Source organism: Podarcis bocagei, assembly GCF_964188305.1.
Source record: "Podarcis bocagei genome assembly, chromosome: 5".
Taxonomy (NCBI): Eukaryota; Metazoa; Chordata; class Lepidosauria; order Squamata; family Lacertidae; genus Podarcis; species Podarcis bocagei.
In genome coordinates, this window is record NC_138129.1 from 8,175,084 (window position 1) to 8,199,272 (window position 24,189).

The window sequence follows — 24,189 nt, forward strand, 5'->3', positions numbered from 1 at the left end:
GTGACAACCATATGTCAGGAGTGCTCTGATGGTGTTTCCTGCTTGGCAGGGGGTTGGACTCGATGGCCCTTGTGGTCTCTTCCAACTCTATGATTCTATGATTCTATGATTCTAGCTGCTTTGAGTGTGCTTTATGTGACCATAGGTTAGTTTGTTGTTGGTTCCCTGTAACTTCACTTCTCGTTCTGAGGGAACTGCCTCAAGGCGCTCAGAGCAGGACCCCAGTGTTTGGGCTGGATGATGAGGGTGGAGACACACCTTACCAACCTCCCTGCCAACCCTAAACAGATATAGGGGGTGGATGGGGGCAGAAAAGGGGAGAGTGTTCCATTGTAAAAGGAGAAATCTTTGTGCTAACAGAATCAGCACTTTAGGGCTATGTTGAATACAAAACCAGTGGTTGGTTGTTTTTTCATTTTGCTGACAAGATCAGCTGGGTCTTGAGAGGCATAGAAAAATTAAAACCCAAACTGGAGTTCCGTGGCAACACAAACTGGGGACGGGGGGGGGGGAGAGAGGACTATTTCATGATATTTCTCTCTTCCCTCCAAATCTGAACTGTAGCTTCTGCCTAATCAGGAGTATACAAAACTCTTCTGATTTCAGGTGAAGATCGCCAGCAATTTTAATTGCAACCATTGCTGTATGCATGCTTGTATTCGATTTTAAATATCAATATAACTGCTTACATAGCTTGCACTACAGCTTGCAGCATCAACATCGACTGAGATTGCTGTCATGACCACGCAAATACCAGCTTAAGTGCTTTCTGGAGCATACAGTGGTACCTCGGGTTAAGTACTTAATTCGTTCCAGAGGTCCGTACTTAACCTGAAACTGTTCTTAACCTGAAGCACCACTTTAGCTAAGGGGGCCTCCTGCTGCCGCCGCACCGCCGAAGTCAAAGAATTTCTGTTCTTATCCTGAAGCAAAGTTCTTAACCTGAAGCACTATTTCTGGCTTACTGGAGTGTGTAACCTGAAGCGTATGTAACCCGAGGTACCACTGTATAACCCTTTACCAAGCCTTGTACCACTGATCCATCTAGCCTGTCTGCACTGATTGGCAGCAGCTGTCCGGGGATCCAGGCGGGGGCGGGGGACATCTCCAACCCTACCTGCAGAAAGCAAAGACTCCACTTGGGCCCTTCTGCATGCAGACCAGATGCTCTTCTGCCACTGAGCGACAGCCCTTCGCTTTGCAGAGGAGTTTGCGGACAGCCACTGCTGCTGTCAACATGCAGCCGCGTCTGCTTCCCCATTCAGTTTCATTCAGCTCAGTTCTATTGTCTCCCGTCTCAATAGCTGCGTGCACCCAGGAACGGCCCGGCCCCCGATTGGCTGCTTTGTTGGCTGCCTTGATTTGCAATTAGCAGCTTGGGAGGCTCCCATTGGCTGGCCTCCCTTCCTCGGAGGCCCTCCGGGATGCATAAGTTTTTGCTCTGGACTGTAACTTTTTTTGAAATGAAAGTGTCCGCGCGTGTGACTTGAAGAGTTGTGCTTGGCTTTCATGCTTGTTGTTCCAAGGGAAATAGTGCTCAGGAAAAAAAAAAGAAAGCAAGAATGAAGCTGTGTGGAACATTCCTAGGTGCGTGTTAAACAAACAAAGATGTATCTTTAACTTTTTCTGGGCTTCTTCTGTTTATTGTTTGCTTTTTTTCCTGTAGCGTTGCTGCCGTTCACTGACGGATCTGTTGCCTTGCCCTGCGCAAGTTGATCCCCACACAGCAACTTCTGGGACTCGCTTTGTGTCTTTTAGCTGGGCGTGGGGATTAATCTGTGTGTAGATCAACAAGATGTCAATTAGCCAAGGAGATCAAGCCCAAATTAAAAAACAGAACTTGGGTTTGTTTTCTCGGCGGGGTGGGGAGGTGGAACGGGGCTTAAGTTTTGACATGATCTGAACTGCAGCCTGCAAACTCAAAACTGTAGCCATCAGGTTTTGTGACTGGTGAAGAAGGAAGCAAATAATGAACTGCATGTACAAAATGAAGATTCTTACCTTGTAAAGAATTTTGAAAAAGAGGGAAGGAACTAGGAAGCTAAATGCAGTTTTCATTGCAGCCTCCAGTGACTGAATCTTTACTCTTAATTTTTGGCTTTACGTTCTGTTCTGCAAATGTTATTTATGTAAAATCAAAGTGGGAAACTAATGTGTTTCTCGGTACTTTCTTTCTGTTTCCTTATTTCCTTCTCCTTCCTTTCTTGTAGTGCCAGAATGTGAAACCCTTCCATTGTGAACCTGTTGAAAGTTCAACAGGAAGAAACCTGTTCAGCGCTAGTTAAAACAATGTGTATAAGGATCGGCGGGTTTTTGAATGGGGAAGGATTGCCTGTGCAATCAATAGCACAGGAGAAGCTTTGGGGTTTCCAGACAGATCATTTGAAAAGGAAATTTAAAAAACAAAAAAGTTGGCAGCTTTTGGGAGGAGGGAAATCATCAGATTAAAAAGATCAGCTTCCAACTGTAAATTTCTTGTAGACAAAGAACTTTTTACTCCAAGGGAGTGATTGTATACATCTCAGAGAAGGGGGTTATTAAATGGGTTCTCCCCCCCTCTCCTTCTCTCCCTCCCCTCCCCTCCCTTCTGTCTTGTTGTTCCATCTGCTAGGGGCTTGTGCTGGGCAGAATGTACTCCAGCCCTTCAGCTGTTCCATATACAATATTAATGCGGGGCTATTTCTTCTTGGCAAAGCGTTCTTAATTGCCGTCTGAGGCATTAAGGAAAGTCTCCCCATCTGCACAGGGCGGTTTTCTTGTCCACAAAGAAATAAGGGACAATCTTGCCTCTCTTTCCCCCATTTCGACCCCCTCCCCACCAGCCTGCTCCTCCATTCTTCCAGCTGGTAAGCAGAGAAGTTGGTACCCAATTTCAAATGCATTAAGTTTGAGGCCTAAATGACAAAAGAGTTTCTAAGAAGCACCACGGCAGCTTCACAGTTGTATGTCTGGCTCTGCAGAAAATCATTGTTCTTTTAATTACAGCGATCTTCACAAAGGCCAAAACATTTATTTCATTTTTTATTTTTTATTTTTTGTAATGACTCTTCTACTTCTGCAGTCTTCTTTCACATCTAGGTGGAAATAAAAACCACTCTGATTTATTTCAATTTTTCTTTTTTAAAAAATTTAATGCACTTTAGAATTCTTCTCTTTAAATGCATGCACGTTGTTTTTATTCCTTGTAGATAATCATGCAAACACACCATTTTTTACAGCTCATTTTCTAATAAAAATAATATTCAAGATATGGATCATGGGATCATTTCTTACCACTCAGTTTTAAAGAAAATCTGTGAGCGTTTCCCCAAAGGTTTTCTGCCAGTATTACTAATGAAATAGTAGATATAATTTCAGAAATTCCTGGAACAGAAATAGTAACTATTGAGAAATAAAAGTAGATTACCGCAGCCTCATCATGGACTGTACTTGCTTTGCCTGTTAACAGCATCTGGTTTTCAGTTCCAAACTCGGGAGATTTCATTTAGGAAATTGTGGTGTAATTCAGAAAGGAGCTGTCCATCTCTGAGTGCTGAACTGGTCATTCACTCAGATCCTGAATGTGGCCATTATTCCTGGTTTTAGAATTTACAGTGATGAGTGAAGATTAGAACAGTGCTTTTGGACAATTCCTGAATTTAGCACCTCTCCCCGCAAGGACGTCCCATGTAACAGACAACACAACAGTTCTTCTATGCATGGAGACATTTTTGGAAGCAGTGATGGCCTGGAAACATACCATGCTGCAGGAATTACCCATATATCAAACTACTGCATTCACTGTAGCTACTCATGGGGCAACTGCTATGTGGCCACACTTATAGATTCATCAGAATCAAACGGCATCTTTGAATGATTGCTCATCAGACACAAAAAGCCTCTCTGAATGAACACAGGAAAACAAATGTGAGGAAGAAGGCTAGGCAGAATTCTTATCCATGTGTTCAAGGTGGCATTTTGTGAGGTGCAGGGCGAGATAGAGAGAACTGCCCACCTGCAGTCAAAAGTAATACTGTCCCCAGAAACAGCTTTGCCATTTGATGCTCTTGAATGAATAAGCAAGCCTACAGCAAGTCTGTCTGGTGCCCTCAAATCTATGGCCATTATGATGCACAGACTGGGCCCCAATAGCTTGGGAGAAAAATCACCCAGTCTTTCTGCTGGGCCACAGTCTGTGAATTAGCACAGAGAGAGCTAACACATGGAACAGTCTGAAATGATCGCCATAATCTGAGTACGGAGCCACAGACAGCATCCTACAGGCATCCTGTTTCTTACTTTTCACTCTTCTTTCTTCCACCACCTTGATGCCTGCTTTTATGGTGGCTTTCTATGATTCTGTGTTGGCACATGTTGGGCATGATCCAGCCAGAGTTAAACTCCCGCATGTTAAAGTCCCACGGATTACATGAAGAAAACCGGGCAGATGCTTTGTGATCTCCCAATGAGATTTTAAATGGCTTAGGCCACAATCCAAAACTTTTGGCCAACAGAGGCAGGACTTAATGGAATTTAGTAGCCACCACTTCAGCCAGAGTTCCACTACTCATGCCAGCCAAAGTGGAAAGTGAGGGCAGGAAAAACAATTCTTTGTTATGCCTGGTCCCAAGCCGGCATAGCAAAGAGGCCCAGACTGAATCCATTCCTGCTGTGTGATGGAAGCAGGGATGGTCCAGAATTTATTTATTAAATTTATATACCACCCTTCATCTGAAGTTCATAGGGCGGTTTACAGAATAAAAAATGCAAACAGGAAAGACAAAATACATAAAATCATAACTGCAACAAATGAAAACCAATAACCCCCTCCCACAAAAACATTAAAAGGCCATAGATTGTTTAATCAGCCATATTGTTTAGGAAGTGCAATAAAAGGCAGAATGATGAATAAAAATATGAAAGGAAAGGGAAAGGAAAGGAAACAAGTGATCACATCAATGAATCCTGCACCAACCAAACTCCACCCCTTCCCTGAACCTATAATGCCCTTTTCCTGGAATTCTGGTGGCTATCACCAGCTGGGATACCACTAGCTGTAGTTTCTGACCATGCTTGTGGCAAGTTCATCGCAGAATTCCTTGGAGATGTCCTGCCATCAGAGCCTGGCAAAACCAAGCAGAACTGGGAGGAGGTACACCTCCACTTCATCCTCCAACATGGCAGTCTGGGGCCTTGGATTGTTTTGCCCAATTTGGGATAGATCACTCCAATCCATAATCTTCCTTTCAAGAAAAGGAAAGTATTGATTTAGACCTCATATTAGTCCATTGCCCTGTCATTTACTTTTTTCTTTTCCTTTTTGGTAAAAAAATAAATGAACCTTTGGTGCTCTCTGGCACTAAGCCTATGGTTGAGGGTTGGCAGTTTGTCATTAAGTAAAAAAGCAAACGAAGTATTAGACTTTATTTCTGTAATAAACTTATTTAAAAGAGCATTAACAGCATATAGAGCAGGCATCCCCAAACTCTGCCCTCCAGATGTTTGGGGACTACAACTCCCATCATCCCTAGCTAACAGGACCAGTGGTCAGGGATGGTGGGAATTGTAGTCCCAAAACATCTGGAGGGCCAAGTTTGGGGATGCCAGATATAGATCAATGCTTGGTAGGACCAAAGGTCCACAAAGTTGAGCATCTTCTTTCTCACAACATCCAGATAGATGACTCCTGGAAGCCCAAGACAAAAGGGTGTGGAGGCAATACCTCTCTCCTATTGTTGCTCCACAGACATTTATATTGACAGACATTGATACTGAGTGAAAAAACACTGTGCCTGAACAAGGAGGTTCCGCAGAGCTAGCCAGGCTAACGGCCATTGAGAGATCTCTTCCCCTTCATGAATTTGTCTAAATCCCTTCGAAAGCCATCTAAACAGTAGCCACCTCATCATGTGGTGATGAGTTCTGCAAATTAACAATGTGTTGAGTGAGGAAGTAGTTTCTCTTGTCTATCCTGAACCGATTGTCAATGAGTTTCATCAGATGACCCTAGTCCTCTTCAGGCATCACAATACATTTAAAGTATAGCCTTAGACTACCTGTGAAATGTGAATCACTATGAGATTGATCATATGCAGGTGCTAAAAAATGTTAAGAATTATTATTTTTACTACAAAAAAATGCCCAATAAAAGATAGGAGTAGGCATAATAATCAATAGACCTTTTGGGCAGCCTGAAAAACATCTTCCAGAAGGGCACTTTGGGGCAAAAATAGGTAATATTTATTCATTTTGAGTTGTTGTCCATCTTAGTCAACCTCAGTGATGCCATCACATATCCAAACTGAATTGGCTACATCACACCATAATGTCACCCCATTCATTATGGGCTTCCTGATTGGGTAGAATCGCCCACATGACTAATCTGAGGAGGATAATAGAGCAACAATCAGAGAGCGAATGGCACTGAAGGAGCAGCAGCCAAGTGGAAACAATGTCAGTAACCAGGGGAACTATAGTGGCGAACTACATTGCAAAAGGTGAATATTCATGACTGAAGTTTGCCCTGAAATCATGAGTTTTGACCTGAAAATCAAAACTGGTGAATAATCAAGAGCTGCAGAATGAATGTGAAGTATTATTACTGATGCAATCACTCATGCTTAGCCAGATGCTTTTTGTTTTGATAAACCGGAGGAAACATCAAACATTATTGCCATACCAATGTATTTTGATGATGATCCAGCCAAATGTTCTTTGTAGTCTGAGTGACTTAGGTGGAAGAGATTTAAATGTGTTCTTAACTATGACTGGGGGGGAATTAGCCCATGAAAGATGTGTGACAGTTGGATATGAACATGATCCTCTCGATAGTCACATTCACAAATGACATGACGTCAAGAAATCTTAATATCATATTGGAAAAGTTAAATATTTTTGTCGCTTGGCTCCAAAAAGCAGTAAATCTTGAAATTAGCTGTATTATCAGGGTATCCCCAAGCTGCTTAATATAATGTGTATGGTTTGATCAATGGCTGTTCCTCCATATGTAATTGTCCCATGATCATGGACAAGGAAAAAACAAAACTATACACTTTGGAGTACTTCGGAAAACAATGACATGAGCTTGCGTCTCTGTGTCTCTCTCTTCCTTGTGGGTCTATGTGTTTGTTCTGAAATATATTTAAATTAGCATAGGAGTGTGTGGGCCTATACATGCACACACAATCACACTCCTACCCTTCCTACTTCCCACAATATTTTGCTTTTGTTTTCCAAGTTGGAGCATTACAGATCTGAATTAAATAGCAGTCAAGGGGACCATCTAGCATTGTTCGCGGGATAAAGTTGATCCTGCCTTTCCCCTCCCTTTGATTCTATCTTGAATACAGAACAATGAAATGCAGTTAAAGCACCGTGCCTGGTGCCTGATGATAAGGCTTTAATAGAATTTCTGAATGCCAGAGGTTTAGGATGTAAAATATCCCTGTCTTCACAGCATGGTCAAAGGCGATAGAGGGGTTTTTTTGTGTGTGTGTGTTTTAGGAGTACTCTCAGCTGAACACATCCTTTTATGTTAATGGCTGAGCTTGCAAGAAAAAAAGGGGGGGATTTCAATGTCTGAAATGGGCTGTTGCAAGTCTTTCCTGGGTTTTCTGGTCCATTTGAATACGTGCATTCAGAGCCAGGCCCAAAGAGAACTTGAAACAATGTTAACTTATTTGAGCAGAAGCTAAAAGTCACTTGCCTAAAAATTAGATTGAACTTCTGAAAAAGAAGAATCGATCAAGGGATCCCCTAATAGTTGTGGTTACTAATAGATGCAAAAGTTTGGGGGCAATAGAAGTTGTTAATTTCAGAGACTGGAGTTCTTACATGAGAAACCTTATTAAAGATGGGTCTTTAGCATAAGTAGTATGGTTTAAGAACAGCTTCGTTTATGAACAACTTGGATTAAGAACGCTGCAAACCTGGAAGTAGGTGTTTTGGTTTGTGAACTTTGCCTTGGAAGCAGAACACGTTCCGCTTCCTGCTGAGTGTGTTCCATTTGTTAATTGAGTCCCCCACTGCTATGGGAAAGCACACCTTGGTTTAAGAACACATTGGTTTAAGAACGGACTTCCGGAATGGATTAAGTTTGTAAACCAAGGTACCACTGTATTGGGCAAGCCCTGCCTGGGGGAAATAGATTGCCTTACTGTTTGGGGAGGGGCTGTAGTTGAGTAATAGAGCATGGACTTTGTATATAGATGGTTCTATTCACTGCTTCTCCACCTAGAACATGGGTAGGCAAACTAAGGCCTGGGGGCGGATCCAGCCCAATCGCCTTCTAAATCCGGCCCACGGATGGTCCGGGAATCAGTGTGTTTTTACATGAGTAGAATGTGTCCTTTTATTTAGAATGCATCTCTGGGCTATTTGTGGGGCATAAGAATTCATTCATTTCCCCTCTCAAAATATAGTCCAGCCCCCCACAAGGTCTGAGGGACAGTGGACTGGTTCCCTGCTGTAAAAGTTTGCTGACCCCTGACCTAGAAGCAACAGAGGCTGCTGGAAGATTTCCCTCAAACCCCGAAGACCTGCTAGTTGAAGTAGATAGTTGTAGACTCATGGTCTAAGCCGTGTGTGTGTGTGTGTGTGTGTGTGTGTGTGTGTGTGTGTGTACAGCTGCTAGATTCTATTTTCTATGCATAAGGTTGATGGGATGGTGTCTTGAAGACTTCTGATATCCCATCAACACATACATACACACATACTAGTGCTCTAAGTAAGACTGTTATCCTAAGCACACTTACCTTGATGTTCCATTGACATCAGTTGGACCAACTTCTGAATAAACAAGCATGGCGTTGCAATATAAAGGTAGCAGAGTTGATTGCAAGTTACTGCTCTATCCAACTTACATCTAAGTTTCAACTCCAATTCAGGTGAGGGAAACGAGTTTGCTTTCCGATTTGTAAAATAGGAATTCCAATAGTCTATTTCATGGAGTTATATATGTGGGATTCACTGTCTGGGTATCAAAATGGGAAAACACCCCAACAGCAATTGTTTAGTTTTTGGCATGCATGACTTTATAAAGGGACAACAGCCAAGGACCTCCAGTGACACTCTTACAGTTTACAAGTATGCACATTTATCAGACAGAATTCTGGGGTTCTGTGTTTGTGCTCTTCCAATGAAAATGTGTGTATGTTGTATATGGTGTTTTTCAAGAATTGGTCACTGAGTCTGACTATGGTCAGGATTCATACAGACAATGTGTAAGAACCAGGTCTTTGAGGTTGGCTAGCTGTAGGAATTTGATGTCCAGATATCCCCTACAGGCTCTTGGTGCTAATTCACACATGCATACTGATGACTTGCTGACTGTACCTTCAAGTGTTGGCTTGCATGTGTGAGCCAGGGCCTGTCAAATGATAGGACTTTCATATCATCCAATCAAGATCAAAGCACAATACTTTTCAAGGGAGATAGTTCACATGTTTAGATGATGGGCATTCCATGCTGAGGAAAGAATCAAATAACAAGCATTATGTAACAACTTAACTTTAACTGGGGGTTGTTGTTGTTTTAAAAAATGTGTTTTAATTGTTGTAACCCATCCAGAGACCTTAGGGTGAAGGGTGGGTAATAATTTGTAGTAATAATAAAAATTGTAATATGCAGATGTTAAGCAATACCTAGAATTTAACTCATGCATGAAACAAAGCATATTTGATTCCCCTTTAAGTCAAAATGTTGACACTAAGGCAAGGAAAAACAATGGGGTCTTAATTTGCCCCCAAAGTCCATTTTCACCAAACTGTAGTTACCCATATGATCAGAGTTTACTCAGGGAGCTGAGGCTGAGCTGAATCGCAATCTCCCTGGCCATTATAATGTCTTGGCCAAGACTTAACTAGTGAATTTGTGTCTAAGGCTTTAAATGTGAGCCAATACTGCACATTACACCAGCTCTCATTCTCAAACACACTGATATCACCTTAACCAGAATTAGAGTCTTAACTTGCCTTTCCCTCACAACAGCTCTTTGAACTAGTTTATCACAGTTGTGAGACCAAGAGAGATTTGACCAAGACCAAACAAATAAGACAATGGCAGAGAAGGTATTTAAACACAAATCTCCAAAAGTTCAAGCCCAGTGACATATCCATTCTCTGGGCCATTGGTTATATAAATCACTAAACACATTCCTAAGTGGTTCAGAAGCCTTTCACAACAAGCTTGCTAGGACTCTTTTGATGCTGTGTTTTTAACAAGACTCACCAGAACTTTGAAGGCATTGTTCTGATAAAAATATGGCATTGACTTTTCTTCCACTCAATACTGAGATCAAGGATAGTGGCCGGCTCAACCATAATCCATCAAATATGACATCAGAGTCATATTTACACAACACACACACACACACACACATCTGTGCCACATTTCTTAGAACCAAACATTGCCTACAACCTGGTCCAGCCAAGGAAATTTGGGTTCCTGAGACAGGAAACCTAAAACACAGACACACAGACATACAAATCGAAATGGAACCCAATCCATCTGAGACATTATTTTGCCAAAGCCCTGTTGAACAATGCTCTTTTGCTTCTGCTGTCCATTTTGATTGGGCTTGTGAGGGAGAACTTTCCTGTGCCTCATAGATCCAGTCTGCTCCCTTGAAGGCAACCAAATTCCTAAAGCCCTCTAGTAGAGGAAAGGAGTACTTGTTTTGAGAAAGGTGGATCTGATGGTGGAAGGAGGTAAAGACAAGAACAAACTTCCCTTTTACTCATCTGGATAAACTTTGCAGATTTTTTTAACTGATGCAGCAACTCCAAGATTACTATAATCTGCATGGGAAGTGTATGCTGTGTTGTGTTGTGTGCCGACATATCCAGCCAAACTCCTGGACTTTTCAATATATTAGCTCAACCACTGCTGGTCTCCCAACTTGCCTCTGGTCGTGAATTCCCCACCCTGTTCTTTATGGCGATGGGTCATCTTTTCTAACCACCAATAAACATTGTAAAGTACTTTCGCTGCAGCTGGGCTAAGCCGGGGCATCTGTCATTCCCTGCTTGTTGCTATTAGAAATTATGGGACTGTACCATAGGCTGGAAATGTGGAGGGGGGGATTAAGCTGACAGTTGTAACCTTCCCAGCTCCTTTTGTCTCCTTTGCATAAAAGGACTTTCAACCCATGCTGCATATTAATTATGGATCAGATTGGATTTTGAGGGGGAGCCGAGGGGAGATCTTCCACCTTCTGTTAGAGCCGAGGAGTGGTGGAAAGAGGGGGAAATATATTCTGGGGCTCCCTCCCACGCTCACCCCCCTCCAAAGGGAAAAAAGTCAGCACCTCCATGTCTTTCTCTTTTTTTCTCCCCTCCTTCCTGTACTGTAGATTTATTTCACCTCGGAGAGTAAACAGATATATTGCAAGCCCAAAGGGTTGATGGGTAGTGTATTTACAAAGGGAAGGAGAAGAGCGGCCCCCCCATCCACGTCCTCCTCCTCCTTTCCACCGCCCCCCCCCCGCCATTCCCATTAATGAGAGCGATCATTAAGTGAGACACTGCCTTTAGCGAGCTTAAAGAGTTCACACACTAAAGACTTATCAGCGGTTTTAATTGAAAGCTACGAACCTTCTTCCACGCATGTTCCCGGCGTAAGGAAGTGGGGAGGGGGGGCCGCTTTCAGCAAGTGCTCTCTCTCCTCTCCACCTCCCCCCCCTTTCCAACCTCTCCACCTTCCAACTCTCCCGCTCCCCCCCCCATCTCCACCCACCCACCACCCCATGTAAATTTCATGATTGCTTTCCGTGATGTCATTTTGAAAAGAGACAGACAATAGGCTGCGAGCAAAGGTAAGTCAATGTTATGTTCTGGTGTTTGTTTGTTTGTTTGTTTGCGCGGACAAAAGGCACATATTTATCAACTGTGTATGTGTTGATTTTTAAGAAGGAGAAAATATTAATAAGCAATGATCGTCGTATTCTTCGGGTGGTTTCTGGAGGGTGGGAAAGAGAGTGTTTGAGAAGAGAGAGAGAGGAAAAAAATTATATATATCCGGATAGTTCTAGAGGTTCTCCTGATCTGTAGGGATCGCTTTGGAGGAACCGTCCCCGTGGTGGCGGGGTGTCTTTTTGTATTTGACGGCCTATTTGCTTATTGTTATTTTTTTTCCCCTGTTCCTGGATCTTTGATGGCCGAGTTTTTCTCGCGGGCGCGCTTTGGATCTCGTTGCAATTGTGGAAAGATGACTGGAAGAGCGAGAAGAGACGAAGACAGGGCAACGGGGGTGGAAAGGCGAGATCTTCTTTCTTTCCTTTTTGCTCGCTGCCTTTAAAGTTTCTCAGCATTTCTTTTTTAAAAAAAAAAAAGTGGAGAGACTAGTCTGTGGACTTTGGTACTCTCTCACCTGGGGAGGGATCCCAAAGCGGGGGGGAGAGAGAAAATTGCGGGCGGAGGGAGAGGCAACCGCCCCGAATGTCTGTTTCGTTCCCTTACTTGACACACTCCCGGAAAAGTTGCCGCCGTCCATGGTGCTGAAATTCCCTGTTTTCGGGTTGAAGTTGCAGACAGCAGTTCTACGGTCTTGCTTTCTCTTTTCTGGCAATCTCGTGCGAATCGGGAGGAAGATAATTTGTTGTTGTTGTTGGAGAAGATTTTAAAGATCCATTATTTCCCACAATTCTTTTCCCCCCTTCCCTGTATCGGTGATAAGAGTGGGAGACTTTACTGTTCTGTCCTGATGTTCTAGGGTAAAACTAAAACAGGGTAAGGTTAAAAAGTAAGAGACTGTTTTAAAAGTGTCAGGCATTTAGGAAGTCAAGTTACTTTGCAGCGTTAAGAATAACAACTAGGGGAGTGCTTGCTGGTTTTACTAGTTTATGGCTCTGGTTTTCTGTGTAATTTAGCTTCCCTTCCACATATATAATGTCCAGAAACAAAAGGGACATTTTACTCTTTATACTTCATTGCTTTTATTGCTTGGGTTGTTTGGTTATTTCACTGCAGGCAGCTCCCTCCGCCCCCCCCCCGTGAAATGATAAGATTGGGCAGGAAGTATTTAGGAGTTGGGGCTTCATTTGGAGCCTTTTCCATGACTTTCCCATGCACGTCTGACAGTGCAATCCTATGCACGCCTTCTCAGAAATAAGTCCCATTGTTTTTGATGGGGCTTGGTCCCGGGTGAGTACAGGATTGCAACCTCAACCTCTTAATCAATTGTTAGGAGGTAGGATTTAATGGAAGTTTTTAAGGACCAGATTGACAAAGCAGAAGATGACGATATTACACCAAAACTAGCAAGGGGGGCCTTTGTCTGTTTCTGAGCCATTTGTTCGTTTCCCATTGGGAGGTCTATTGTTGAACTGGAGAAGGGTTGTTTATTTTCACATTCATCACAATTCCCTGTTTTGAGCTGGAGGCTGGACTAGCTGGGGAATGACCCACGGTTTTTCATGACAGCTATTTCCTACCTCTGCCAGGGGAGGAGGAAAAGGTTCCTGTATGACTCAACCAGCTGTCAACACAAGTATTATAATTTTGTGTTCTTGCTCTCTGGCTGGGTCCCATTTGCTTGTGGTTTCTTGGAGATCCACTTTGGGCGAAGTTCTCTGTCTCTCCAATAATTACAGCCAGCCTCTCTCTCTCTGTCTCTCTCTCTCATTGGCTCATCTGTTCTTATTATCAGCTTCCTCCATATGTCTACTTTAATTAATGGCAGACAAAAGAAGAAGGAGAATGTGTGTGTGTGAGAGAGAGAGAGAGAGAAGAAGGAAGGGGGTCATTGTAGGAATTAAAGTTTAAGAGTTGTCATGGCTGTGATGGGGTCACAGAAACTGGAGACAAAGATTGCCGGGTGCTTGCTTGTATGCACGTATCTTTTGTAAGGTCATACATATTGCTCGGAAGGCAGATTATTAACGGGGGGTGCAGTTGCAGGACACTCAGCAGGGAAAACAAGACTGCTTTGCTCTTCGCCTAACCTGTGAAAGAAAGAAAGAAAAGACTGGCGTATGCCACAGCTACAAATGCAGCTGGCAAAATACTTTCTCCCTTCTGCTAACCTTTTGTTAAGCATGCTTTATTCCCATTGGCTTTGCTAGGTTGTTGATCGTGTATTAGGAGTGTGTATATCTCATATGTCTGCAGGAGAGGAACAGATAAACATCTGAAGGCTAGCCTCTGGCCAGCAAAAAATAAGAATCAAAGTTGCGAAAGCAGGCCAGTTTGCTCACCCCAGGAGAACCCTGGGAAGGTTGTGTGTGTGTGTGCGTGTGTGTGTGTGCTTTGTTTGTTTTTTTGCTGAAGGTTCACTAATCAACTCTAGATCTATATTTAGACCAGTATAAATAGCATATCACATAAGGAGCCAGGATGCAACGTCTTGGAAGAAACCAATAAGGGTTTGTTTCCTTCTCCTTCCCTTGAATGCCTGTGAATATTCAACTCTGTGGCAAAATCACATGCTCTTTCCCCGAACCCCCCCCCCCCCATGGAACAAAATGCAACTTTTCTATGCAGGAAAATCATAGCGTGATCACGCACACAGAGCCTTTGCTTGATTGTTAACAGATATTAAAATAGTCCCCCTGCCACGTCATCCTGGCGTCATGTGGTTACTTGAGGGTATTCATTGGATGATTCCTTTGAGTCAGAGCCATCTATTTACCTTCCTATCTAAGCTCCTGACATTCTGCCCCACTTCCCTAATGTTCCTTCATGCTGAGCTGTGACCAAGAAACAGAACCTGGGGTGTGCAATGCAAGTGGGGGCAGACTTAGTTCCCGATGGCTCCCGGTCAATAAATGCAGCTGAAAGGAGGCAAAGGCAGAGGGACCAGTAGGGACAGGTGGCAGGTTTGGATCCTAGCTCACCCACTCCCGTGGAACTTGTGCATGCCTTTAATCCTGTCATCTAAATAAGTGGCAGCAATTATTTCCCAGGATAAAAGTTACGTGCTGCACTTGGGGGGTCAATACCTTTCCACAGCCTCTGATAAGTGGGATCCCACTTCCTGAGAGGAGCAGCAAGTTTATAGGTGTGGGGCAATATGTTTTCAACACTACCCTTCTCTCCAAAGAAAGAAAGAAAGAAAGAAAGTTTAGGGAAGAGGAGAAAGTAAGGAAGGAGTGTGGACCTCATACCTTTTTCTCTTCTTCCATCTTGAACTTACTTTCTGGGTTGAGAAGGAAAAGCCTTCCTCATCTTCTCCTCCAAGCCTGAATGCTATTCTGGTTCAGGAGAATGGGGAGCCAGGCCAGTTTTAAGACAGCAGGTCTTGTCCCTTGCTCTGTTTGAAGTCATATCCTCTGCAATGGACAGGAGAATGTGGAGTGGGAAAGGAGAGGGAGCTGGCAGAAGGGCTAGGACTCTCAATTTTTCTCCTTTCGCTGCTCATCTAATTTTAGCTAATTACGAATACATTTATTTATTTACTTTAACTAGCTGTAAATACATTTATTTACTTGCTTTTGCAGGAGATGATAAAGCAACCTGATCTCCCGATGCAGTTTAAGTCACAGAGCTTGAGTGTAAGCTCATTTCATCCCTAATGAGGGACCCTTTGCTATAATATGAACAGATGTGAATCTGGAAGAACTTAGAAGAGCTGCTTCCCCAACTCAGTTGAGGCCAAGTGCATGGAACCAAGTTGATTTAGTTCTCTATGGGAAATGTGTCCAAGCTGGCCACTGAAAACAGGGGTATAGCAAAAGTCAGTGGAGCAGTTATTTGAATGCACTGTCCTTAAGTTTGGTTGCTTAAATAGCAAAATGAATAAATGAATGGGCAGTTGGAATGGGAGGTGTCAGAAATGGACAAAAAGCAATATCATCTCTCTTGACTTGTGTAAGTCTTCCTCCCTACCTCACAAAATCTACATGGTATTTTGCTATGTATTGCAGTTAGTAATGTGGGTTTTCTGTTGTTATTTATTAGCTCTCATCTTGTTCACTTAGGGTAGAATTCAGTGGGAAGTTCTTCCATGGAAGTCTCGTTGATACAAAAGTTCTGCTCACAGTGTTTGGTTGATGGAGGCCCATTCACACAGGCAAAGAATTGTTTCTGAACCTGCAGCCATTGTGCAAATGACCTTGCATGTGGGAACTGGCCTCAAGAATTCAGAAAACCGAGAACGAGGAAAATAAAGCAGTGACACAGCCCTTGGCATTATCATTTATGAATAATAGTATGAGATGTGATAAAAGAGGGATGAGATCAGCTCAGATGCAAGAGCGTTAGCTTAATTGGGTCATGGATCAGACTGAAAGGAACACATTGCTTACTTTTCTGCTCCTAAGACTGCATAGCTTCTGAGACTCTTCTGAAGCATTTCCCCTTTTCTCACAACAATACACTTTCCCAAAATGCATGGGCACGTGAACGCTCCCAAAGTCGCTGTGCATCTGAGCTCACTTTATGATTTCTCTTGTTGTTTAAGCATCAGCTAACCTCCTGTGAAGGTTTTTTCGTAACCTTTTAGCTGTTCGACAGACCTTCCGGGGAACTGGACCAAGGCATTATGTAGAGTAATCAGAAATGCAGCTAAGCCAACGCAGCACTCATGTGAGATCCTGCCATGCAGAAGAACTGTATTTTATCCCCCTGGGAAGTGGCTAAGGTTTTTATTGTTGTTGTTATTTTTCCTCCTCCTCTTAATCGCCAAGGAGAACCCAGTAATGGATTATGTCTCCTTCTAAACTTCCAATGGAATGCTCTCTAAAGGGGTTCTTCAGTATTTAAACCATTGCCAAGTACTGACATACTATTCCCTATGACACAGTGGTGCTAACTGTGCTCAGCACTTAGATATCCCTTTTCAAGTTTCCGGTGTGTTTTCCATAAATTATGTCAGCATTCCTTACAAAGGGGGTGAGAATCATAGAACTGTAGAGTTGGAGGGGACCCTGGAGCCCAGGTAGTCCAAGTCCCTGCAATGCAGGAATATACAGCTGTCCCATACTAAGATTGAACCTGCAGCCTTGGCATTATCCAGGCTCTAAGCAACGGAGCTATCCAGGATCTGTTGCCCCCAGATGCTGCTAGACTCCAACTCCTATCAGCCCCAGCCAGCATGGCAATTGACCAGGGATGCTGAGAGTTGTAGTTAACAAAATCTTGAGGGCCACTGGCTCCCCAACCCTGCTTTTCAACAACCAAGTAGGGTTGGCCAATATTCTTATAGGCTATATTGCTGTGAGCAATGGCTTGAGTCTGCGGTCAACCACAGGATTGATGCTGCAAAGAGAAGCTGCTTGTTTTGTCCTCCCATCTCCTTTCATGATGCATCGTAGAGAAATGGCCAATGTCCTGATGTCACAACACTCATTTCATTTCATTTATTGTATTTCTATGCTACACATTTGTCAAAAAGTGGCTTACATACAATAAATAACATCACATCTGCAACATAAATTACATAAAACCATCAACAAATCATCAGTAAAATAACCACCTTCTATAAAATGCTATTAACAAGACAACTTGGAAAGTAGATTGAAAAGCACAACCACAAGAAAAGTCATGTTATAAAATGCACAAAGCATTACAGCACTCATAATCCTATATTAACAACATTAACAAAACTAACAACCCAAAACAAACTAAGCTGAATTCACACACACTCCCCCCATCCCCATGACTCATGGTCCTCCGCTCAGTTCATCAAAAAACACATTCACATAATGTAGCCTCACCTCTTCATGGCTCCATCAGCAGCAACCAATGATCTGCAGCAAAGTCCACAGAACATCATGGGGCCAGGATGTGGGCAAGTTACACTGGACATGTGAAGAGGGTGCTAAGTATGTGACCGGCATTTCAGAAGCAGAAATGCATTTTGTGCATCATTCAGTGAGCTCATGGTTGATGTGCAGTTTTAATTGTGGCCCATACAATTGTGTCTCTGCTTTTAGCCAGGGTACAGCGACTGCTGCACAGAAATGGGTTTGCAGGGAAATGGCCTGACACACAAACAGAGAGAGATGCCTTAGACCAGTGTTTCCCAACCTTTTTTGGGCAAAGGCACACTTGTTTGATGAAAAAAATCTCGAGGCACACCACCATTACAGCCCCGTGACGTCAGCGCGCAGCGTCACGCCGGGAGGGACGCACGAAAGTGTAAGTTTCAAATTTTTCCCTCCCCCTTGCTGGGGAACCTCCAAGCTTTGGGGGTGGGGGGGGAGGAGGCAGCAAAGCGAGGCAGGAAGGAGAGCGCGGCTTGGCTGGGTGAGCTTTGGCAGGGGCGGGCGCTGCGGACGGAGGCGCTGCCCGCCGAGCTCGCAGGCAGCCAGGCAGGCAGACGGTGAGAGCCCCGCGCTGGGCGGCCTCTCCTCGCCGCCGCCGCCCCGCCTCTCGCCGCCCGACTCGCCCGCCTCCCTCCAGGCAACATCTCGCGGCACACCAGGCAACATCTCGCGGCACACTAGTGTGCCGCGGAACAGTGGTTGGGAAACACTGCCTTAGACCACGACAGACTTGTCCATCTGGCCACCATCTCTGACTAGCAGCAGGCCTCCAGATCTCAGGCAGAGGAAGCCACATTCTGCATGCAAAACGTGGGCTCTCCCACTGAACTATGTTGAGTTGACTCATGTCTGCACGGCAGGACACAACTGGGGGAAGGGGGTGGAACTAGGTCACTACGGTGTGAAAGCAGGCATTTTTCCAAATATGCCTTTCAGGCCTCTGAGCCAAGGAACCCTTTTCCACAGTGTCCCATTTTTGCCACCCACCAAAACCCTGGGAGCAAAAAGCATCCCAGGTTTTTCAAGATGAATATTTAGTCCAAGCTGCCAAGGCCTGTTGAGGTTCATTGTGACCTTGCATATAATGAAGGTAGTAGACTACGCCTACGACAAAGCAGGCCACAATAAACTTGCTAGTTTTTCAGGTGTCACAAGACTCTTTGTTGTGCTAAAAGACCAATTTCTTCTCCATTTTGCAAAGTAGCAAAGGTTGCAAAGCTAACCAGGAAAGGCCCATAGCTCTGTGGCAGAGTGTAGTAAGAGCTCTGCTGAGTCAAGAGAGGGGTTTTTTAAAGGAAGGAATACTGGGAGACAAGGGTATCTTCTTTGCATGCAGAAGGTCCCAGGCTCAATCCCTGCTATCTCCAAGTATGGCTGGAGATGCCACTGGCAATCAGTGTGGACAATCCTAAATTAGATGCAGCAGCATAAAGCAGATTCCTATGACAGCAAACTTCAAAGATCTGAAGAGCAGTCTCACCCAAGAAGATGGGGCAAACTTGTTCTGTGTTGCTCTCAAGGGTTGGAAATTTCAGAGAAGCAGAATTCAGTTAAACTTGATTAGAATTTTTCTAATGTTTGACAGCAGAGTGCATGGGCAGTTGATGGGTTCTCCATCAGTGGAGGTCTTCAAGCAGAGGCTGGATGGTCACAGGTCAGGGATGCTACAGTTGCATCCTGTGCTGCAGAACCAACTCTTTCATCCTGTGAAAGTGTTGCCTTGGTGGAAACTGAAGTCACTGGGGCTATCAGAGAGCAAAGGAAGACCTTGACAACCATTGGGGATGTACGAAGGGAGGGGGGCTTGAGTTAGACATGATGAAAATCTGGTGAAAAGCAAGGAGCTGTCACCTGCATGCTAAGATGAGTGATGTAGAGGAACTGGCTTCTATTAACCTGGTTTTTAAGGAAAGTTATCAAGTGACCAAGAAAAAGGCCTCCTCTTCTATTGTGTGTTTGAAGCCAATCTGCAAAAATCCAAAGATGAAACTCTTCACAACATGCATATTAACATCACAGAGCCAGTGCGATGCCAAGACGAAAGGAGTTGACTTAACCAAAGTGTTGTTGTTTTTTTATATCTCGGCTGCGCTGGCTAGGGCTGATGGGAGTTGCAGTCCGAGCCTGGCACCAGTTCGGGGCAGGCTTTCCTAGGGCGCACTTCGTTTCAACCCTTTCCTAATCACGGGGCTGGAAAGGAAGCAAGGGGAGGTTATGGGGCGGGAGGACCAGGGGACTTCCAATCGGGAAGGAGCGAGGAAACATTTATCCCGGCGAGGAAACCAGCTGGGTCGAGGAGGTCTGGAGCAGGGAGGCGCTTAACAGACAACGGTTGGGGTCAGAAGCCGTAGATCACAGGGACGAGCGAATGCGCACGCGGCTGATGCGCACAAGGAACAGCCTACCCGGGAGAGAGGCTGGGAAGCTCCGTGCGTGCGTCTGACGTCCTCAGCAAAGAAAGGGAAAGTGCAAACTTTATAGAATCCTAGAGATCTCGAGTTGGAAGGGTCATCTGGGGTCAGTCCGACCCCTTGCAATGCAGGAATTAGAGAATTTGCAAGCCAAGGCTCTGTTGCAGCCGTGGCCAACCTGGTTTGGAGTACAGCTCCAGTCCAAGCCCTCCAGAGGGCACCAGGTTGGCAAAGGGGCGCCGTGTACTTGATTGACCGCAGCAACATCCTGGCCTTGCTCCTAATGCAAGCAGTGCCCCCCCCTCCAAAAACGGAATACGTGTCTTCCCTCCTTACCTGTCTGCAACCAGATCCCAGTGATTATTTGAAGGGGGAAACCAGTCTGGGCATGCACATGTTACATATATTCAAAGTGCTGGTAAAGGTAAAAGTAAAGGGAGCCCTGACCATTAGGTCCAGTCGTGGCCGACTCTGGGGTTGCGGCGCTCACCTCGCTTTATTGGCCAAGGGAGCCGGCGTACAGCTCATGTGGCCAGCATGACTAAGCCGCTTCTGGCGAACCAAAGCAGCGCACAGAAACGCCGTTTACCTTCCCGCCAGAGCGGTACCTATTTATCTACTTGCACTTTGACGTGCTTTTGAACTGCTAGGTTGGCAGGAGCAGGGACCGAGCAACGGGAGCTCACCCTGTCGTGGGGATTTGAACCGCTGACCTTCTGATTGGCAAGTCCTAGGCTCTGTGGTTTAACCCACAGCGCCACCAAACGCCCTCGGCCCTGTAAACCTGATGGAGCGTCTCCAGCCCCATTGTTCAGCCTGGACACTGAGGTTCAGCTCCAAGGGCCTTCTGCCAGTTCCCTCAATGTGAGAAGTGAAGTTACAGTGAACCAGGCAGAGGGCCTTCTCAGTGGTGGCGTCCTCCCTGCGGAATGCCCTCCTTCAGATGTCAAGGAGATAAACAACTACATAACATTTAGAAGGCATCTGGAGACAGCCCTGTATACGGAAGTTTTTAATGTTTGATGCTTTACAGTATTATGTTTTATATATTCTGTAAGCCACCCAGAGTGGCTGGGTATTATTATCCTAAGCAATTCCAGGCGGTTGGAGATGAGTCTTTGGGTCCCTTCCAACCTGACACTTCTATGAGACCTCCCGGTATAGGACAGTATATAAATTCTAATAATAATAATAATAATAATAATAATAATAATAATAATAATAATAACAATTCTAGGAAGCATGCCTACTTGGGAAAAAGTTAACTCCAGAAGATTCAGTGAAGCAGCATTCCTCTGGGAATGTGGAAGAATATGTGGCCCTACAGATGTTCATAGAACATCTTTGATTATCACCAACCCAAACCACACCAAAAGTGTGAGCAAGCTTTCGGATCCCTCGGAACTCTTCATCAGGATGGATGTCTGAGCAAGACTGGAGGTGAAGATGAGGCAGGCTGAATGGTGCCCAAGTTGCGACAGCTCAGTCACTAGAGAGTGAGACTCTTAGGATTCTCATGGTTGTGGGTTCGAGCCCCAGGTTGGGCAAAAGATTCCTGCATTGCAGGGGGTTGGACTAGATGACCCTCGCGGTTCCTTCCAACTCTACAATTCTATGATTTTATGAAAAAGGCAGTTTGGGATTGGAACCATAAACTCTACCCTCATCAAAAGTTCGTTTTGGTGACATTAGATGGGGCCCAGAAGGGGCGTGGCTGGAAGGGTTAGGGCGGAGAGCCCACGAGCGACCTATTTTTCCAGAGCATCCCTTCGGAGAGACGTAATTACTGGATGTTTTTAATATATTTTTTGCAAGGGATAGAGTCTTGTTCCGCTTCGTTGCAGTTTATGGGAGCTTCCGCTTGCCTTCGATGGGCATCACGCGGCACGGAGCTGCTGCAAAAAACCAGGAGCCTTATTTTGCTTTTAAGTCTCCTTTCCCAAAGTTTCTCCCCATCGGCTCCCTAAGGAAGAGCCATCTTCCTTAACCCCCCACCCCAACCCCCAGTCCTGATTGCAAAGTTTCTTTCTCCTCCGCTCAAGCGTTCATTTCATGACGATTTCAGCTTCCCATCTTGCAAGGCAATTGGGGAGGGTCTCTCGCACGCAGTTTCTCTTTGATCGTCTTGTTCCCCCCCCCCCCCGCTTTCCTACCCGCTGCGAAAATTCGAAGTGAGCCCGGACCACGCATCTCTCTTGCTTTCTGAATTGCTTGGCGTCCCCCAAATTCGGGAGTTAAAAGCGACTTTAGAAAGATTTGACGCGCGGTTCTTCCGGGGAGGGGAGGACGACCGGGATTTTACACGTGGAGGAGAAAGACAGCTTTGTTCGAATTAGTTCTGGCTGAGCAGAGGGAGCAGCAACGTAGCTCGGCGTCACAACAGCTGCCATTTTAGCTCCGACATTTTGAAAGCTTCGGGGTGGGGGGAGTTAATTCTTTGATCCGTCCGTTCGCGACACAGAAAAAAGAGGAAGAAACAGAGAGGCGTACGCGCGCCTTGTCGGCTCTCCCGTTTGCCTTCAGAGGCGAGGAAGGGGTTAAAAAACAAAGCGGCTATTTACAAGCCCCCCCTCCCATCAATAACAACAACAGCCCTAACCTTAATCAGCTTCTGCTGCTCGTTAATTAAATAGTCTGCGAAGGTAGAAAGCAGTTAGGAACCGCTGGTCCTCTGTGGATATTTGGCACCCTCCTAGCCAGGAAAATGCGCTCTAAATTCTTTTCCCCACCCCGATCCTTGTTACTTGGTCTTGTCATTTTGATTTTAAAGCAAAGAGTAGCTTTCCAGGGCCTTAAAAGTTTGTGGATGATCTGAACACTCAATGAAATTACCTTCCAAAGGTGCATAAGGATGGACTTTTGTTTCAAGAACCTTGCGTGGCACTTTATAGTTGGAAAATTCCAAAACTGCACAGACAAAACCATAACAATAAAAGCAATATAATGCCAAAATGGGGCGGGGGGGGGGAGGGAATGCAATGCAATTTTTATTTGCACAATTAAAGTGACTGAGCTAGCGTGGTGCAGTGGTTAAGAGTGCTGGGAGACCAGAATCCTCGCTCACTCATGAAGTTCCCTGGGTGACCTAGGGCCATTCACTGCCTCTCAGCCTAGCCTGCATCACAGGGCTGTTTTGGGGGTTAGATGAGCATGGGGAGAACCATGTATGCCCCCTTGAGCTTCTTGGGGAGAAAAAAAAGTGGGATAGAAATGCAGTAAATATATGTGTCAATTCAGTATTAATGGCACAGGAATGATCGAGCGAACAGATTACTTTTAAAAACAAACATTTAACACAGTGCACACTTATGACTGGAGATGGAAGCTGAAGGCGGGTCATTTTCTTCCGAAAGGATTGCAAGATATGATCATGTGTTTGTGTTACCTGCTTTGTGCCCAAAAGCAGTGTGCAGGTGAATAAATGTGATTTGGTTGCTAAATCATGTGTGCATGCCCACCATATGACTGCAAAATGATGAAGAGATGAGGAATTCCTCTACTTTTTGCTGATTTAAATGATGGGAGGTGCTTCGTCAATCTGGGCACTCACTCCTGGAAGATGTTTGCAAATGGTTTTTGAGAGCCGTTGGCTGACAGCAGTTGAGCCCAGCCTGCTTCCTCAGGTGGGACCTGGAGGGAAATTCTGGCAGAGTATGGATTGCAGCCAGTGGCAAGAGCTTTTGCAGCTAGATGAAAGCAGTAGACTTTTTGGGAGGGAAAACTTAATGCTGACCCTGTGCTTTTGAGCAGTAGTGGGGAACCTGTGGCTCTCTTTGTTGTTTAGTTGTGTCCGACTCTTTGTGACCCCATGGACCAGAGCACGCCAGGCACTCCTGTCTTCCACGGCCTCCCGCAGTTTGGTCAAACTCATGCTGGTAGCTTTGAGAACACTGTCCAACCATCTCATCCTCTGTCGCCCCCTTCTCCTTGTGCCCTCCATCTTTCCCAACATCAGGGTCTTTTCCAGGGAGTCTTCTCTTCTCATGAGGTGGCCAAAGTATTGGAGCCTCAGCTTCAGGATCTGTCCTTCCAGTGAGCACTCAGGACTGATTTCCTTAAGAATGGAGAGGTTTGATCTTCTTGCAGTCCATGGAACTC

At 44.9% G+C, this 24,189-nt stretch overlaps 1 protein-coding gene across 4 annotated transcripts in view; it reads left to right on the forward strand.

Annotated features, from left to right (window-relative positions):
- Window positions 1-1,504: 1,504 nt before the first annotated feature.
- The window catches only part of MYT1 (myelin transcription factor 1), a 169,776-nt gene continuing 147,091 nt past the window's right edge, over window positions 1,505-24,189 (forward strand). For 2 of the 4 annotated variants that reach the window (XM_081196043.1, XM_081196044.1), the window contains exon 1: window positions 1,505-1,587. In XM_081196043.1, the coding sequence (XP_081052169.1) occupies window positions 1,563-1,587 (25 nt within the window). In that variant the 5' untranslated portion in view covers window positions 1,505-1,562. Of the gene's footprint in view, window positions 1,588-11,351; window positions 11,792-24,189 lie in introns of those variants that run through there. The other 2 variants (XM_081196046.1, XM_081196045.1) reach the window with 2 other exon arrangements.